This window comes from Larimichthys crocea, chromosome XIII (genome assembly GCF_000972845.2).
Source record: "Larimichthys crocea isolate SSNF chromosome XIII, L_crocea_2.0, whole genome shotgun sequence".
NCBI lineage: Eukaryota > Metazoa > Chordata > Actinopteri > Sciaenidae > Larimichthys > Larimichthys crocea.
In genome coordinates this window covers 15,285,638-15,302,396 of record NC_040023.1, presented here as the reverse complement: position 1 = coordinate 15,302,396, position 16,759 = coordinate 15,285,638, and the positions used below count along the sequence as shown (strand labels likewise).

The 16,759-nt window shown below is 40.4% G+C and overlaps 2 protein-coding genes across 2 annotated transcripts in view; one reads left to right on the top strand and one right to left on the bottom strand.

The window, feature by feature from the left end:
• Positions 1–524, bottom strand: part of LOC104938153 (neuronal pentraxin-1) — a 7,649-nt gene extending 7,125 nt beyond the window's left edge. The window contains exon 1 of the mRNA XM_027287089.1: positions 439–524. The gene's annotated coding sequence lies outside the window, so the exon portion shown is untranslated. The remainder of the gene's footprint in view (positions 1–438) is intronic.
• Positions 525–4,278: 3,754 nt separating this feature from the next.
• Positions 4,279–16,515, top strand: zgc:158689 (brain-specific angiogenesis inhibitor 1-associated protein 2). The gene is made up of 15 exons (XM_019261332.2): positions 4,279–4,738; positions 6,681–6,823; positions 6,937–7,012; positions 7,089–7,175; positions 8,179–8,240; positions 8,466–8,537; positions 8,833–8,970; positions 9,509–9,661; positions 10,014–10,190; positions 10,913–11,558; positions 11,660–11,855; positions 12,066–12,128; positions 12,551–12,719; positions 12,817–12,857; positions 13,694–16,515. Exons 2-15 carry the CDS (start codon positions 6,776–6,778, stop codon positions 13,764–13,766), a joined length of 2,001 nt encoding a protein of 666 aa, XP_019116877.1. The 5' UTR covers positions 4,279–4,738; positions 6,681–6,775; the 3' UTR covers positions 13,767–16,515.
• The last annotated feature ends 244 nt before the right edge of the window (positions 16,516–16,759 follow it).

The following is a 16,759-nucleotide window of genomic DNA, read 5'->3' as shown; positions in this document are numbered from 1 at the left end:
TACAAAATTACATTTTAATATAAATCTACCTCTTTTCTCCATTAATACTGTGGTTGAGGATCCATCCATCCACTCTCTAAATGTTACTTTTAATGCAATCGGATGTGACAGACAAACACGTCACTGGATCAGCTGAACTGACTGATTTCAGTTACTGCAAAGTTGGATGCAGATAAAATGCAAACGGACGCAGGTTAAACTGTTTTAAAATACAAAAACTAATTTGTTTCATTTCATATTTTCATCATCAACTAGTCGTCATTTATTATTTTTAATTTTACGTTCACATTTCTGGGCTGTTTGGTTGTTTCTTTGCCTTTGAGAGGCAAATACAGGACCACACTACGGCTGGGCTCTTTTTACATCTCACTGAAATCATTGAACTAAAACAATATTAACACTTTGAGCCAGTCAAATTTAATGTTAAAGTGTCCTTACCTTGGAGTCACTGTGAGAGCAGCTTGTGTATCCACGTTGTGAACTTGTAGTGAGTTACTCCGCCTCACACACTGATCAGATTGAGAGAGATTTACTGCAGAGGAGAGCTCAACGCGTTCTGTCCTTCCTTTATTGTCTCTACCTCTTCTCTCTACTCCCCTCCTTCAGCTTTGTTGTGTTTTTCTTGGAAGACCACACCTCTTTCCCGTCACACTCCTTTGACTTTTTGGCATCTTACTCCATCATCTTTATTTTTTTATTGTGAAAATTTAATTTTATAGATTGACTTTTGATAATTTTACCCCACTCCGACAACCTGTAACCACTTTTTTGTTTTTATTTGACCTCTGATTTACATTTATCCCCTCTAACACGACACAATCATTGGCTCAGCTCCATCAGTATAACGTCACACAGCTCACCTAGATCCCAGTACGCGAGTAATTGGCCTGATTAACTACTTGTCTCTTGCAGCCTGACTGGCAGCCACAGAGGTGTCAGGACAGCAGATGGCTCCTTTCAGGTCAAAGAAAATCACGCAAACAATGAAGCCAACATGTTGATTACAGGATCAGACACTTTTACTCACACTAGCATCAGACACCACTACTGCACCTTGTCAGGCTCTGAAAGTCAGATCTTGATAAGTACTGGGATCATAACACAGGAGTATACACCAATCAGCCATAATATTATGATCACCTGTCTAATATTGTGTCTTTTTCATGCCAAAAATGCCCTGACCCATCGAGGCATAGGCTCCATTACACCTCTGAAGATGTGTTGTGGTTTCTGGCAGCAAAAAGTTAGCAACAGACCCATTAAGTCCTGTAAGTACATCATGGGACCTCTGCAGATCTGACTTGTTTGTTCAGCACATCGCACAGATGTACCGATTGGACTGAGATCTGTTTTTCCTTCCTTGGATCAATTTTAAATTGGAGACACCTCACAAGAGCTGCAGTTTTGGAGTTGCTCTGACCCAGTTGTCTAGCCATCACAGTTTGGCTCTTGCCAAAGTCTCAAATCCTGACGCTCGTCCATTTTTCCAGCTTCTAACATGTCAACTTTGAGGACAAATGTTCACTTGCTGCCTAATACATCCCACTCACTAATAATGAGATAACCAGCTGTGTTCATCTGGCCTTGATTCCTCACATCTGCATTTGATAACACTTTACAGTGCACAAACACACACTCACTACTTCCAAACATAAAATATAAAACCTCATAAATAATCGTATAAAACGCTCTATACTCATAGTTTGTTTGGAGAGGATCATTTAATGTCATGCGGCATTCAACTGTTAGCTTTAAAATGCCAGATAAAAACTGCCACAACAGCACGCTATTACTACAACAGGACTATTTTTTACATGGATGTACCTCATCAGTGCACTTCCAGAACTTACATATTTTCAGCTGTGTTTGGACTGATTTTACCTCTCCGAGAGCTTTATAGTGGCAGGACAGTCATCTGAGACACTGTTTGAATGTGACACATTTGGAGGAAAACCATGAAGTTCAGATCAGCTGAGTACATGACCTGCTTTAAAAGATTCATGTCTGCTTTTGTGCCCAAAGAAACGCTGCGTGACAACACAGACAGACGCATGGATGTGTATAAGTCATCTTTATTGTTTAATAGGTCAGTGTGAGCCCTGTTCTCCTGTCTGTCAATCTCCTTAGTGAGTGTGAATTAGGCCCAGAGGAAGCGGGCCGACACAAACAGCTTTACGGCTCAGGTCCAAGGACACGAGACCACAGACACTCCAATGTTCCCCCTCAGCACTGAACCAAGTGACCCAGAACCCCACCGAGCACAGACTGGAGGCTGAAAGACATGATGTCTCGTCTTTTGAATGAGGAGATTATAATCCTGGACAGGTTTTATATGTTTGACTTGTTCACATATACTCTATGTGTGCCTATAGTGTTGATTGTGTGAAGAGGAATGAAGCCTAACACCTGGAAGTGGTGAAGTGGCTGTGCTTCATCTCTTTATCTGTTTATGAAGGTATATGTGTTATTATTAGTTTCCTACCTGCCTGTTTTGGTCTTATAGTCGAACTACAGCCTACACTTGCTGCACCACACTGGCTGTTCAGTCTCACACAGGTGAAGTGCTGCAGGAAGTGATGTCACACTATCGCCTCCACCTGGGAAAGACCTGCAACTGCAACACACGACAGCTCCGGTCAGACACCTGAACTTCTTACAAATGATGTGATGGCAACTTTTTAGGTCATTTTCATATCACTGGAAAATAAGTATAAGTATGTAATGGAGCTCAGGAGAAAGTCAGAATTTGGCTGTAAAACATAAACATCAAATATATTGACATAATTCTGTCATCCTTCTTTGAGAAGAGTTAAATCTGGAGCAACTGGACTTGATTGTAGATCCATGACGATGTTTCACCTCTAATCCAAGAGGCTTCTTCAGTCCTAAACTTCAGTTTACTTCTTGATCTAAACTGAGGAATCCTCTTGGAGGTGAAACATCTTCATGATCTACAACCTCTAAAATCCAGTCACCGCAGATTTAACTCAAAGATATTTAAAACTTTACTTTAGTGTTCTGACACCGTCCTGTGCAATTATCTTACAGTTATAATTTGTGTATATTTACTGATCAGATTTAGATTCAAACCATGCAGTGAAGTCATAATATTCATATTATTAGTTAGATTCAAACCATGCAGTGAAGTCATAATATTCATATTATTAGACTGACCTGCAGTATATGCAGTGCATTTCTGTGAACTAAAAATGAGAAACTATGCATTCATTATTTTGTATTTTACATCGAAGCTGACAGTGACAAACCTACAGACTCTGCAGGGCCACAGAACATTTTGGTGTCTTTTAGCTGAATGTTTTAAATTTTACTTCACATCATTTTGTGTGGTGGAATCTCCTTATTTGACGTTGTTGTTGTTGATTTTTTCCATTATTAAACAAACACAACACACACAGCAGAAAAGAAAGTAAAAGAAAAACACAATGAAACATCTGGACTGACGTTTGTTCACTGATTCATTGTCCTGTTGTGCAAACACTGTCTATTTCTCCTCACACTCCTCCTCCTCCTAAATATTATGAGTTAACACTTCCATCTTATATATGTCATCACAGTTTTATGTCATTCATCTTATGTTGGAGTTTCAACTTTAAAATCTACTTTTAAGCACCTGTGATGTGATTAAAATGACATTATATTTTATACCCTCGTTACTTTATAAATCTGAATTTGTAAAGCAGCTGCAATAGTGCAGTAAAAGTACAATATTACCCTTTAACGTGGAGTAGAAGTATAATGTAGCATAAAATACAACTATAAATACAGACCATAGTGAGAACACTGAGGTCATGACCTCTGGATTCATTAATAATTTGAATTCTTATTATTCATTCATTCTGAGGAGAGTTTAAATCCCTGAATTAAACACATGGTTCATATTTTATAAGCTGATTCGATTAGACTACTTTTAATTGGACCAATGTTGAATTATTAATCTGAATCTGCAAAGTAACTGAAAGTAACACGTAGTGGAGAAAACTGAGATACTCAAGTACAAGTGGCTCAAAAGTTTACAGTACTTAGATGCACTTTCCACCACCTTTAATCTTTGCAGCGGTTCATTGCAGTAAATGAGGGGTCCATGCAGGGGCCTCCTCCTGTCTGAGAACAGGGAGACCAGGAGCTTGGTGATGGTCCTGGGTGTATGTAGGCCAGTGATAGGCTCTGCCTGTGCTGTGGCTTAAAAAAAAAGTTCAAGTCATTATTCTCCTCCTGCTCCTATTCAGGCGAGGTCCCGTTGGCTCATTGTTATTCTGCCCGAGTGACAGAGAGAGAGACAGAGAGAGAGGCAGACACAGAGTGGGTTTCCAACGGCAGGGAGCTGGTTGTACTGGGCGGGGGTTTGTCGGTCGGTGGACGGGTTTTTTTTTTTTTTTTTTTTTGCGGGCGTGAAGGCATGTCGGTAATCGGCTCAGTAATGAGGAGAGGTACTGAACGGCACCAAATATCTGACCCCGATTCCTGGGAGTAAAGAGAGGCAGAAAGAGGGGAGGAAAGTGTATGAGAGAGGGAGACAGAGGGGAGAAAAAAAGAGGGAGAGAGGGCCATGTGAAAAAGGGGTGGAGGGGAGCTGAGATTTAGTGCTCTGCTGGATGAAACAACCCCCCACTAACTAACGGAGAGGGAAAGTAGCCTTATAGGAAGAAAAGAGGGGGTGTACTGTTCATTTAACTCTCACAGGAAGCCATTATCGTGTCCCACAATGAGATCTGAAAAGGTATGTAACTTTTCCTTTCTTTATTCTGAAAGTTGCTGATTTATTTATTACTGTTTGTTACTAACTAATGGAAGTGGAGCTGAGAGATTGGGACCAACAGGTAGCTGTTATTAAGTTGCACTGTGTGGCCAAAAGGCTGGAAAAAAGAAAAAAATGTGAGGTTATAAAAAGTATTTACAGGCTGGCTTGGTGTATTAAGCTTTGCACAAAAGATGTTGATGCAGTTGTTGAAATAAGATGAGATGGTGTTGAAATGTGCTATTTTAAGCTGCAGGGTTAGACCATTAATTGATCTTTCCAGAAATGCATGATGATCTTTGAGCCTTTCATCTTAAAACAGGAAAACTCAAAATCACCTAATCTTGCATGAATCCTTCAAACACACTTTTCTTTTTGGTTGAACACTTTATGTAATTTATTGGGAATTAAACGCAGTGTAGTTACATTTGGGCTGCAGCTGTGAAAAGGTCAGAAAATAGTGAAACATTTCTTCAGTTGCTTGCTTCAGTTAAATTTTTTTTAGTTTGCAACAATGTAAAAGACAGAAAAACAGCAAATCCTCACAAATGAAAGAGTTTAAATGAGATAATCTTGATCATTTTTTGTCGACTCAAACAAGTAATCCATTATCAAAATAGTTGCAGTTAATTTTCTGCTCGTTTCCTCTTTAATCGTTGCAGCTTTGAGTGACATTTTTGGGGGTGGGGCGGGGTGTTAAAACCATTTGAAGAAATTTAAAGAGGCTAAACCACATGAATGCACCTTCTGTATCAGTTTCCCAACCACCTGCAGACTTTTCCTGTTGCATCCTGAAACAAACAACACTTTATTTCTTAGAGTGAAATCCGCACTGAGCTGAGAATATGCACACATACATGTTTTATCTAGCTTCATGTCATTATTTTAAAGACTTTATAAAACTGAGTTTAAAAAAGAAAAAGAGACAAAGTTGCTGCAGCTTTGAGAAGCTCCTCTGAGAAATTACAGACTGCGCCAGGGTGGCCTTAATGAGCAAGAGTCTGGAAATGTTTTCTTTGTGTCATATACCATTAGTTGATCTGGGTCAACGTTTTCGCTGTAATCTCACTGTGATAACAAAGGAGGGGTGCACAGGGAAAATCGAGTGAGCATTTTGTCATTAAATCCAGACTGGAAATCCTTTGACCTCAGACCAGTCCCCCTTGATCGTCCTCTCTGCTGAGGAAACATTGTTGTCGCGTGTTTATTCAGTGCTCTGACACCTGTGACTCGGCCTGGAGAAGCCCATTGTTCTTATCTGAAATGGTAAAACTCGTCTGGCACTCAAATCTAGGAGAAATATTTGGGTTGCAGTCATGTTGCGAGCCGATAATGTGGAAACTGGCAGCTGAGACACAGAGGAGATGCATGTGAAAATAACCCTGCTGCCCTCAGACAAAACCCAAGACGGTCTGACATCCTCATCCCTTGTTGTGATGGCTCAGCAGCCTTAAACGTCCTCGTGCTGATCTAAACGTCACAGATCTTGTAGTTGCTTCTTAAAAGGAAGAATGAACGGAGATTTTCTGTACACAAATGTCTGACACTTATCTTTGTTTGGTTTCGCAATTAATTGATTTTCTAAAAAATGCCAAAAAAATAGTGAAAATCCCTGTTATAATTTCCCCAAAATTCCTTGTTTTACTCAAAAAATATGTCCCAAATCCAAATATGTTCAATTTACTACCATTTATGACAAAGAAAAGCAGCAAATTATAACATATGAGAAGCCAGAAGCGATGAATGTTTTGTTTGGCATTTTTAATTCATTTCCTGTCGATTGACCAATCAAAATTATCAGCCGGGGTGCTTTGGCGCCTTTCTGTCTCTGTGGAGGTGAAGATAAAAACATCTGGATTTGTGTTTCCTCCTCATGTTTTGCAGTAAATTGAGTCATCACTGCTCTGTATTTTGTCTCTTTTAGATTGTTGCTGTTAGCTGTAGAGTTTAAGCCTGGACAACAGGAGGAGAAGACAGCACGAGTGTACATGGTGACAGGACACAACCGAGAGAAGAAAAATGTCTAGAACAGAAGAGGTCAACAAGATGACAGAAAATGTCTATAAGGTAAGACTCTCCTGTCCAACAGGGGGCTTTATGGATTCAAACATTTGTCACATGCTTGATCGAACACAGTATAATGTGTAGTTAGAAATATGTGTGTGTATCATTACCAACAGGGCATTCTGGACCAGTTCAACCCCAGCCTGAAAAACTTTGTAACCATGGGGAAACACTATGAAAAAGCCCTGACAGGTAAGTCAAACACTTTTTGATTTCTCCACTTAGTTGGCTTCAGAATATTTCCCCTAAAATGTACTCTCTTCTTCAGGAGTAACTGTGGCAGCCAAAGGGTACTTTGATGCTCTGGTGAAACTCGGAGAGCTGGCAAGCGACAGCCAAGGCTCCAAAGAGCTGGGTGAGTGGGCGGCTGGTGGAGAAGGACCGGGTTGAGGAGAAAATAAAAATAAATTAGGTGATGGCACCTAATAAAGTGAAGAGAGTCGACGTGACAGCTGGAGAGAAGTTGCAAATAGTCTGCTGCGTGTGTCGGTGAGGGAGGAGATGAAGACAAGAGGGAATGAGGAAATGTAGGGAGAGAGAACAGAGGGAAAGGGAGAGAGTAGGGTCATTGTTGGGAGATTAACAACACCACATGATCTCATTGTAATGCTGAAAACAGCGGGGGAGGCAGGCAGGAGAGTCAGAGGGCGAGATGCCAGCCACCACATACTACAGCGCTGTGTGACCGAGGGAGGGATCCACAGCTGACCGACACTTTGTAAATGAGAAATTGTGTTTAAACATAAAGTTTTAAGACGTTTGACTGATGTGTCATCTGCATGTTTGTTGATATCAGCGGTGGAGCAAGTATTCAGATCCTTTACTGTGAAAATACTACATTACAAGTAAAGGTTCTGCATTGAAAAGTATTCAAAGTGAAAGTACTCAGTGCAGAAAAATGGTACGACAGGATATTACTGTTGTACTTTTGGTAAAGGTGGGGCTCATTTTTATTTTGCACAGGACTAATGATCATTTTATGGATTAATCTGCATTATTTGGTTTGTAAAAGTTCAGAAAACACTGTCACAATTACCTGAAAATTATTCATATTTAAGATAATTAAGAACTGGAACCTTGAAATGTTCAAAACCTTGAAGGATCAAAATAGATCCATCATTTCAGCCTTCATAGTAGTAGTAGCAGTAGTAGTAGTAGTAGTAGTAGTAGTAGTAGTAACTACAGGTGTCAGATAAATATAATGGAGTAAAAAGTACAATATTTTCTTTTGAAATGTAGTAAAATAGATTTATAAAATGTCATAAAAAAAACCCTCAAATTTGTAATACTACTGCTCAGATTATTTGTCTAATCTGAATATAACATATGGTACTGATTGTTGTCACTCTTCCTCACAGGAGACACACTGTTTCAGATGGCCGAGGTCCACAGACAGATTCAAGTGCAACTGGAAGATGTGGTGAGACTGCACAAACTATTCGACCAATAAGGACATTGTGATCATTTGGCTGGATGTTGAAGTTATGATTTAACTTGCATGTTCATGACAGACAGACTATTTGAAAAAAGATGTTTTCCATGTTAAGAGGTCAGTCTGTAATACTGCAGAGTTACATGTTTCTTGGACGCTGCAGTGTCAGTATACTTGGTTTTAAATGGTGCATGTGGATGTTTTCATCAACAGTTGAAGCTGTTTCACTCTGAGCTGCTCGCCCAGTTGGAGCAGAAGCTGGAACTGGATATTAAATACCTTACAGTAAGTCAACACATTGACTGAAACATCCCGTATATCTTAGACAACAAAGCTTCCCGTCACTTTTACTAGAAGAGCAGGATTTTTGCTTAGTTCAAAATGTCAATAACGGAAATTATTGAATGAATTATGGAAAAATACAGAAGAATAACTGTAAAATTGAACTCGTTAATGGTTAAAACATACTCACCTTGTAAATAAAAGTGGAACCACACCTAAATCTTAAATAAAAACTCTATCAAACCTCCTTTCATCCAACACAAATCATCTGACAGACTTTTTTCCACTTCGCTCTCAGGCCACCCTAAAGAAATATCAGAGTGAGCGGAGGTCTAAATCTGAGTCTATCGAGCGCTGCCAGTCCCAGCTGAAGAAGCTCCGCAGAAAGAGTCAGGGCAGTCGTCACCCGAACAAATACGGAGACAGAGAGATGCAGGTAAGTGAAGCCCTGAGTCAAATGCACAAACATGTCATCGATATAACAGCGACCTCTTTTCATCTGAGCATACTAAACATCTCACTCACTCAGCATTACAGCAGATTATAAAGCAAGAGTTGTGTGAGCGGTTTGTGTGAGAAATAGGCCAGTGTGAATAAGATTAAAGAGCAATCTGCCTCAGCTGATTTTTCAGAAAACAAGCATCTTAGTGCACAAGAAAGAAGAAGTATAAACGATATGAGAGAGTGAAGGGATTTAGCGGCTTGGAGGGTGAAAATGAGAAATCAAAGGGGAGGCAGAGGTTTATGTTAGAGGAAAAGGTCACCAGGGCCAAGGACAGAGCTTTATGATTCAGATTTTCTTATCATTGTGCTACAGGCAGGAAATGATGTCACAGATTCCTGCAGGTCTCTCAGATCCTCACAATGTGCATTAAAGGTCACTCCATCATCAAGAACTATGCGTGTGATTGTGAACGCGGGGCTGTGTGTGCATGTGTGAGGATGTTCACAATCTCTCTTGACTTTTCCTTTAGTTTGTGGAGCTGATGAGTCGTCGCCAAGGCGAGCTGGACGCTCTGGTCGCCACGGGTTACAAGTCTGCCCTCACCGAGGAAAGGAGACGATATTGCTTCCTGGTGGACAGACAGTGCTGTGTTACCAAACTGCTCATCAACTACCACTCCAAGGTGATCTGTTCACATTTACTTACCTGTTTTTGTTCTCACTGATCAAATTAAAGGAAAAGTCTGTCTTCTTATAAAATTAATTTACCATAATGTGTAATCAGACTCTCATGTAGCTTATTCTTCTGTGCCACTGACCTTCATTGTTGTCCAAAAACTACTAAAACAACATAAATGCGGCACACTACACTGGGTCAATCCCACATGTTTAGTCCTGGTGCTGTAAAAATACATTTGTAGTAATCCGAGAGCCACAAACAGGATAGAGAAGGTAGTATGTACACTTTTTGGTCTCCAGCTTCATCCTTTAACAGTGTTGTGCTTTTCTCCATTTGTTCTCTTGGACTTAACCCAGGTGAGAGAGCTTCTGTCGCAGAAACTGTCATCCTGGCAGCAGTCATGTTCTCAGCCCACGAAGCTCCCAGAGCGCGCTCTGAATCTGCTGCGTCACACTGCGCCTCAAAGCTCAGGGGCTGCTGGGGTTGCCGAAGTCCTCCGCCACACCAAGCTCAGCTCTGCTCAGCCAGAACAGGTCAGATAATTTTTTATTTATGTTCTTTGGTATGAGTTATGGCTCTTCATCCTTCAGACATTTCCTCAGGTACTCAGTGGTCTTGTCCATACGGATGCAACCTATTGTACGAACAACAAGGGCCTGGATTAGAGGCTTAGGGTCTTCACAGTCCTTTAAAAGGGTGTTAACTGCCATGACAGCTATAGGAACAGAGTGCTGACATCCTTGCCAACTGTCATAGATGCAATGACCTTCTTCACAGCCTTCACTCTTTCTTATCACTGTTTAGCTGCCTTGAGCTCAAAGATCTCCTTAAGTTGCAGTGCATAATCTCTGCTACACAGTTTCCGCAATGATTTGATGGTGGATTGATATTTTGAAACCCTTCCAAAACCTCCCTGGATAAACTCAAACGTGCATGGCGGTGGTCAAGCACAAAACAAAACTATTAGTAGTTGTTCCTGGCAGAAGTGGGATAAAGTCACTGGAGGAAACTCAAGACTTGGCTCTGAAGTTCTGAGTCAACATCTAGGCCAATAAAATCTTGGATGCATAGTCTGGAAGTCGTTCTGCCATTTGAGATGTCAAGTCAAAAGTTTAAAAATTATTGGTGAAGTCCTTTTGAAGTTAAAGTCACCAGATTCATGACTTAAAAACTGTGATAAGACACTAACAATAATACAGTTTTAATAGTGACTTATCATTTCTGCTCTTAACAGCATCTGTCCTTGATTTTTCAGAGACTCTCTGTTCAAGAAGTCCCTCCTCTGTTAAATGGAGACTCCAATCGCTCCCAGCAGCAGCGCTCGCTCCCCTCCTCCTCCTCTCAAAGTGAAACCGGTCCTCCTCAGGGGTCCCCTCAGACTTTCCGTTCTCTTGCCACCGGAGGAGCTGCTGGAGGTTCATCACGAGGAGCGTCTCCTCAGCACACCAGCACACCCCTCAGTGCATCAGCCAGCCCCATCCCTGACAGCAGCGCCAGTGGCAGCACCAGCCCTGCTGCATCCACTCCTACTACATCCAACAACTCGACCCAGCAGAGCTCTGTCCTCCTGGCCACCAACACATTCAACCTCTCCCCGTGCCTCATCCCCTCCACGGTGATGTCGCTCAGCCAGATTTCCCCGGCCAGTGGGTCCTTGCATGGCATGACCCTCCCCATCCCTCATAGTGCTCCACACAGTCCTCCACTGCCCCACAGTGCTCCTCTCTCCAGGGCCATGACTCCTGTGCAGTTACTGCACCAACAGGTGGGACCAGGAGGGAGCAATGCTTCATCACCGTCACATAATCCCTGGCTGCTGAGGGCCGCTGAGTTGTCTGCAACAGCAACACTTCCACTGCCAAGGAGACCAGTCAGCGAAATGAGGCTGGGCGGCTTTCAGGGTAAGACGTGAAAACCATTAACCATGAAGACAATCACTGGATATAAATACATTGAATATCTATTGCTAAAACTATTGTTTTCCTCCTTCTCCTCTTCCTAGGCTCCAGTCTCCCCAGGATGTTGCCTTTATCTGGACCTACACGTGTGGAAGCCATGTTCACTCACACTCCTGGAGCAGCAGAGAGCGGCGGGGGTGGTGCTTGCTTACTGCACTTTGTGCCTGGTGACGAAATCACCCTGCTCATCTCTGAACCCAGAGACGGGTGGCACTATGGTCAAAATGAACGAACTGGACGGTATGTTGTACAAACCACACACTGATGTAGAATTTCCTGAAATTAGCATTACAAAGAGTGTTTATCATTAATATAATTATAATTAAGTGACATTAGACGAGTCTGAATGAAACTGTTTCTGGCTAAGATGATGTTCAGGCGATAACCAAGGGTGTTCTCTTGACACTCATTTTATTTTTCAGTCACATATAGTAAAATTTTCCTCCACAGGAAAGGCTGGTTCCCTTTCTCCTACACTCAGCCTCACCACAGTAGGACGGATCACCTCGAGAGGTAAATATAAGACGAAGAAACAATGAAATATGCTGGTCGCTCATGACAAGTTTATGACAGAAATACTTCCTTCACTTCCCTTTAGCTGTTTTTCAGCTCAGTATTTCAACAATACTTTGAAAAGTAGGAAGTTATAACATCAAGTGATTCACAGAAAACTCAATGGGGGCCATTGTCATGTTAAAACCAATATGACACCCTTCCCTTTTCCATCTGTATTCTCAATAAATCAAAACGAGCTCATAAACTGAAGAATGATACTCATGGTATGCCGTCTAAGTCTTTCCACCGCCCTCTCCTAACACATTCACTCCACTCTCCAACAGCAACAGCATTGTTGATGAATTAACACAAAACCAACATCTCTCAACTCTCACCATGTTTCCTTTGTCTTTCCTCTCCGTCTGTGACCTTCCCCGTAGCTCTCTCTTCTTATCTAAGGCTAACAGCACCAGTACGGGACAGCTCGACAAGCTGGTGTCTCCAGGTTTCCCAGCCCTCACCCCTGAATCAGAGGAGGAGCACTCCCTTCCTCCCCAGAGGGTCAGCACCTTCCGCCCACGCCCATACAGCATGGCCGACAGCAACAAGGTCAGAAACATGTAACCTTTGAGAGGAGATCAAGACTTAGAGTGAATGTAGAGATACAGATCCTTGAAATAATGGAAATGTCTTCTTTACATTACAGATCACCTCAGACCTGGCTTCTCCACCACCCTCCCCAACCAGGTAATTTGTAGCAATTCAAGTGTTCTCTGCCTCTGTCATTGAAGGGACATAAAGTCGGTTTATTAGTTACATCAGGACAGAGCACTAAAAGTTTACCAGGCAAGTGAGGCTCTAACCAAAAGAAGCTTTAAAGCCATTATAGTGTAGGATGCATTAATCAATTTGATCATTCTTTCTTAGCCACGCTAGCGGCATAACTCTAGGGAAAACAGTGTTAGTCTGTGTCAACGGTGACCAGACATCCCGGTTTGTTTCTCTTAAAACGTCTGCAAAATACTAAATTGTCCCGATTTGATCATAGTTAAAACAATAGTAATTATGGGGCGGCGTTTTTCACATTTGGTAGAGCAGCCGCCCCATGCGTGAAGCCTCAGTCCTTGCTGTGAAAGCCCAGGGTTCGAATCCAACCTGTGGCTCTTTCCCACGTCATTCCCCATCTCTCTCTCTCCCCACATTCCTGTCACTCTTCAGCTGTCTCTATTAAAAATAAAGCTCGAAAAAGGCCAAAAAACTAATCTATTTGTATAGTAATGTATTTGTTTTCAGCACTTACATAGATATTTATCATGTTCTGTTCCATTTATTATTACCTAACCTATTATGAAAACATAAACAATTCTGACATCGACTTGTCTGTATGCGTCACAGGCTATGAATGGTTCGACGTTATGTTGAAAACAAAAATGCTGCGTTCATGGCCTCTGAAGTAATTGCTTCTGAAATGATGGACTGCCATCCCAGAAGAATATGCTTATGGAGTTCAAGGAGCTGGGTTAGGGTTGGGTTTATGTAATATGTGATTCATACCTTTAATTTTGACAATTTCCTCCTTTCAGGCTCAATCCGTTTGCCCACGTCCGACTCAGAAGAACTGTCACGAATGATCGCTCAGCTCCTATCATCGAGTAAGCGTTTTATTCCCACAGCAGCAACAGTCCTGTTGTCTGTGGTTTGCCTGTCCATCAAACCTCAGGTTGAATCCTGGAAAAAGCCCATTGGTTCATGTTGATTCTTTTAAATTGTAATGTTTTTTTGTTTTTTTTGCAAGTTAATCAAATACAGATCGTGTTTCATGTGCAGTCAAAGTATAAAAGGTTAATGTGTAAAGGCTGATCTGTTATCTGATATGATATGATTACAGCCCATTAGATTTTAAAGTAGTTAATAGGAAAAGAGTAGAAAGAAGACCACTATAATATCTGCAGATTATCTTTGAGTGAAACGTAGGCATTGAAATAAAAACTAGCTTTTATTAAACAGATGTAAGGTGTTAGGCTGTACTTAACTTAGTGTTTAAAGTTGAGATACTGTATCTTGCTCGTCCACAATAACTAACATTTTTAATTTTTTCCTCTCCTATGAAAGATGCCTCTTATTCTCTTACTGTACTGTACTGTTGTGCAATGTTTTCTTGATATAACTCTTAATCTAGTTTTTTGTTGTTTTTTGTGTGCCATATTCAGTATTAAGTTTTCTTTTGCTGATCTAGGGACTGGCTCCTAATAGCAGGTTGTGAACTTTCACTTTCACTGTAATGAAGTTGTTATGGAAAGAGGACAGGCTCCTACTCTAAAAGTGATATTACAATATTATATTTTTTAGGAAAGCTGCCAGATTGTTAAATTTCCTTGGTTTCAATGAAGGTGAACTTTTAAATTTATTCAAAGTGTCTTTTTTATTTTAAAATGTGGTTGTTTGGTTGAGAGAGACTTATTTTAATGAGATCGGCACAGTAAATGCCATTTTTACCTTAAAATTCTTGAACGTGGGCAATGCTGTCAGTTATATCTCATGTTTATGCCAGTTAACGTGACACATTCTGCTGCTGTAAAGTTACATATTTTATGAATGTAGATTTTTGGATTAGTATGACGCTTTACCTGGACTCAAACTACACTGTAAAAACAAATTCTAACTTAAATTTGATTATTCAAATGATTGATCAATGAGACAAAGACACAGAAAAGCTCACGAGCTTCACAGACGCAAACTGACAGTTAATAGTTGAATGTTGATATTATTGAAAGGAGAGTTTTTTTTAGAAAGTAGCAAGCTGTGGAGGGTTCAAAGTGTTAATGAAGAGAATGGAGAGATTTGCATGCTTAGTCTTTGGAATTGAAATCTTCTTGACTCCTTTTCAGTCCCAAATCTAAAGCTAGACAACATCTAGGCTAGTTGATTGTAGCCGCATTGTTTACCAATCAAACTGAGCAGAATCTTTAAGAGAGAAGTGAAAGCCAAGACAGACGATGAGATTAAGTTTTAATGGGGAAATGTATTCATGAAAGTGATGAAGAAAGCATACAGGAAGTTGACCAACGTCTGAGCAAGTGTTCATGGTAAACTAGAGATATCCAAAGTAATACTCTACTGTAGCTCTCACCTCTAGAAAACTGTGGTTTGAAGGTGAAACACTGTATCTGTGCAAACTGAAATGTTCCTGTTGTAATCGCTTTGAGTTTCTGTGATCTTTTAGGACCTTTGAAGATTGAAGTTATCAGCTACAAGGGTTGTCGTAAATCATCTAACAGCATAATATTATTACTTTGAGTAGAACGGCACCGTTTGTAAAGGTGACGGCAAAATGATAGAGCTAATGCTTATTCATGCTTGTAAATAGTGCTTAAAACATGTGTGATTGTATGACTTTTATTTGACTTGCTTTTCATCATGATATTTTACTTTGGTAGAACATTTTGACTTGGTACACGCTGTAAAGCTCCAATACTGGAAACCCTGCACATCTGTCTGTAAAACTGAACAGGAAATAAGACCTCTGACACGTATGACATATTCAACTACTTTCACACAAGCACAATAACTGGTGACTGTTGTTGACCAGTATTAATGAACCATAAAGTATAAAATAGATAAAGACATGCACTGAGTTTGGAAGTGGTCTTTTTGTGCCTTTGGAGTGCATTAATGAAAAGTGTACGATGAAGTGGTGGTGCAGTGGTTTGCGCTGTGATCCTCGGCTGTGGAGTTTGTAAATTCTCTGCGTGCCTGTGTGGGTTTTCTCCGGGTACTCCGGCTTCCTCCCACAGTCCAGATGTGCACTTAATAGGTTATTTGGTGAATCTAAATTGCCCATAGGTACAGAAAATGGATGGAATGATGTAGTATGTCAAATACATAGGAATTTATCTGAGGTGTGAATTTGGTTGTAAGAAATACATGGGATGTTTATTTAAAATATAAATATTATACATATATTTATATGTATAATATAATATATATATATATAAATATTATACATATGTATAACAAGAAGTGTGTGGCAAAATGAATACACACATTTACAGCTCATCTGCAGGATATTCTAGTTCAAGTACACTGTTTGTGTAGCTCTTTAAAAGATACTTGGCTACAGGTTGGTTGTAGGAACGCTGCCACTAAAAACAGGAACTTATCCAAAGTCCAAAACTGTTCTTCCAAAGTGAAATATTGTTTTACCATTGCACACAGTTCTTTGGTTCTGTACAAAAATATGAAGCAACGCAAACAGACAGTCAGTCTGTTTTCTGAGTTGTGAACATGTAATCTTGGTGACTGCAGAAGATATTATATTATGACGATGAATACTGCTGAGGAAGACATTCTTTACCTGAAACACTGAATATTGACGTGTTGTGAAATAAAAGTTCTATAAAGGAAATCTTTGTCTACTGTTAGTCTGTAAAACAGGGCTTTTATATACATTTTCAATATATACATTTCTAGTATTATTGAAAAATATCACACCCTAGTGTGTCTGTGGGGATGGAGTACACATAAAGAAAGACAACACATCTTGTTAAATAAATTCCCATATATTAACTGCAGCATCTTATCCCCATACTGTTCTGCCACCTCTCTTACTCATTCAAGTCGAATAATGCTGGTATGAAACAAAGAATTCA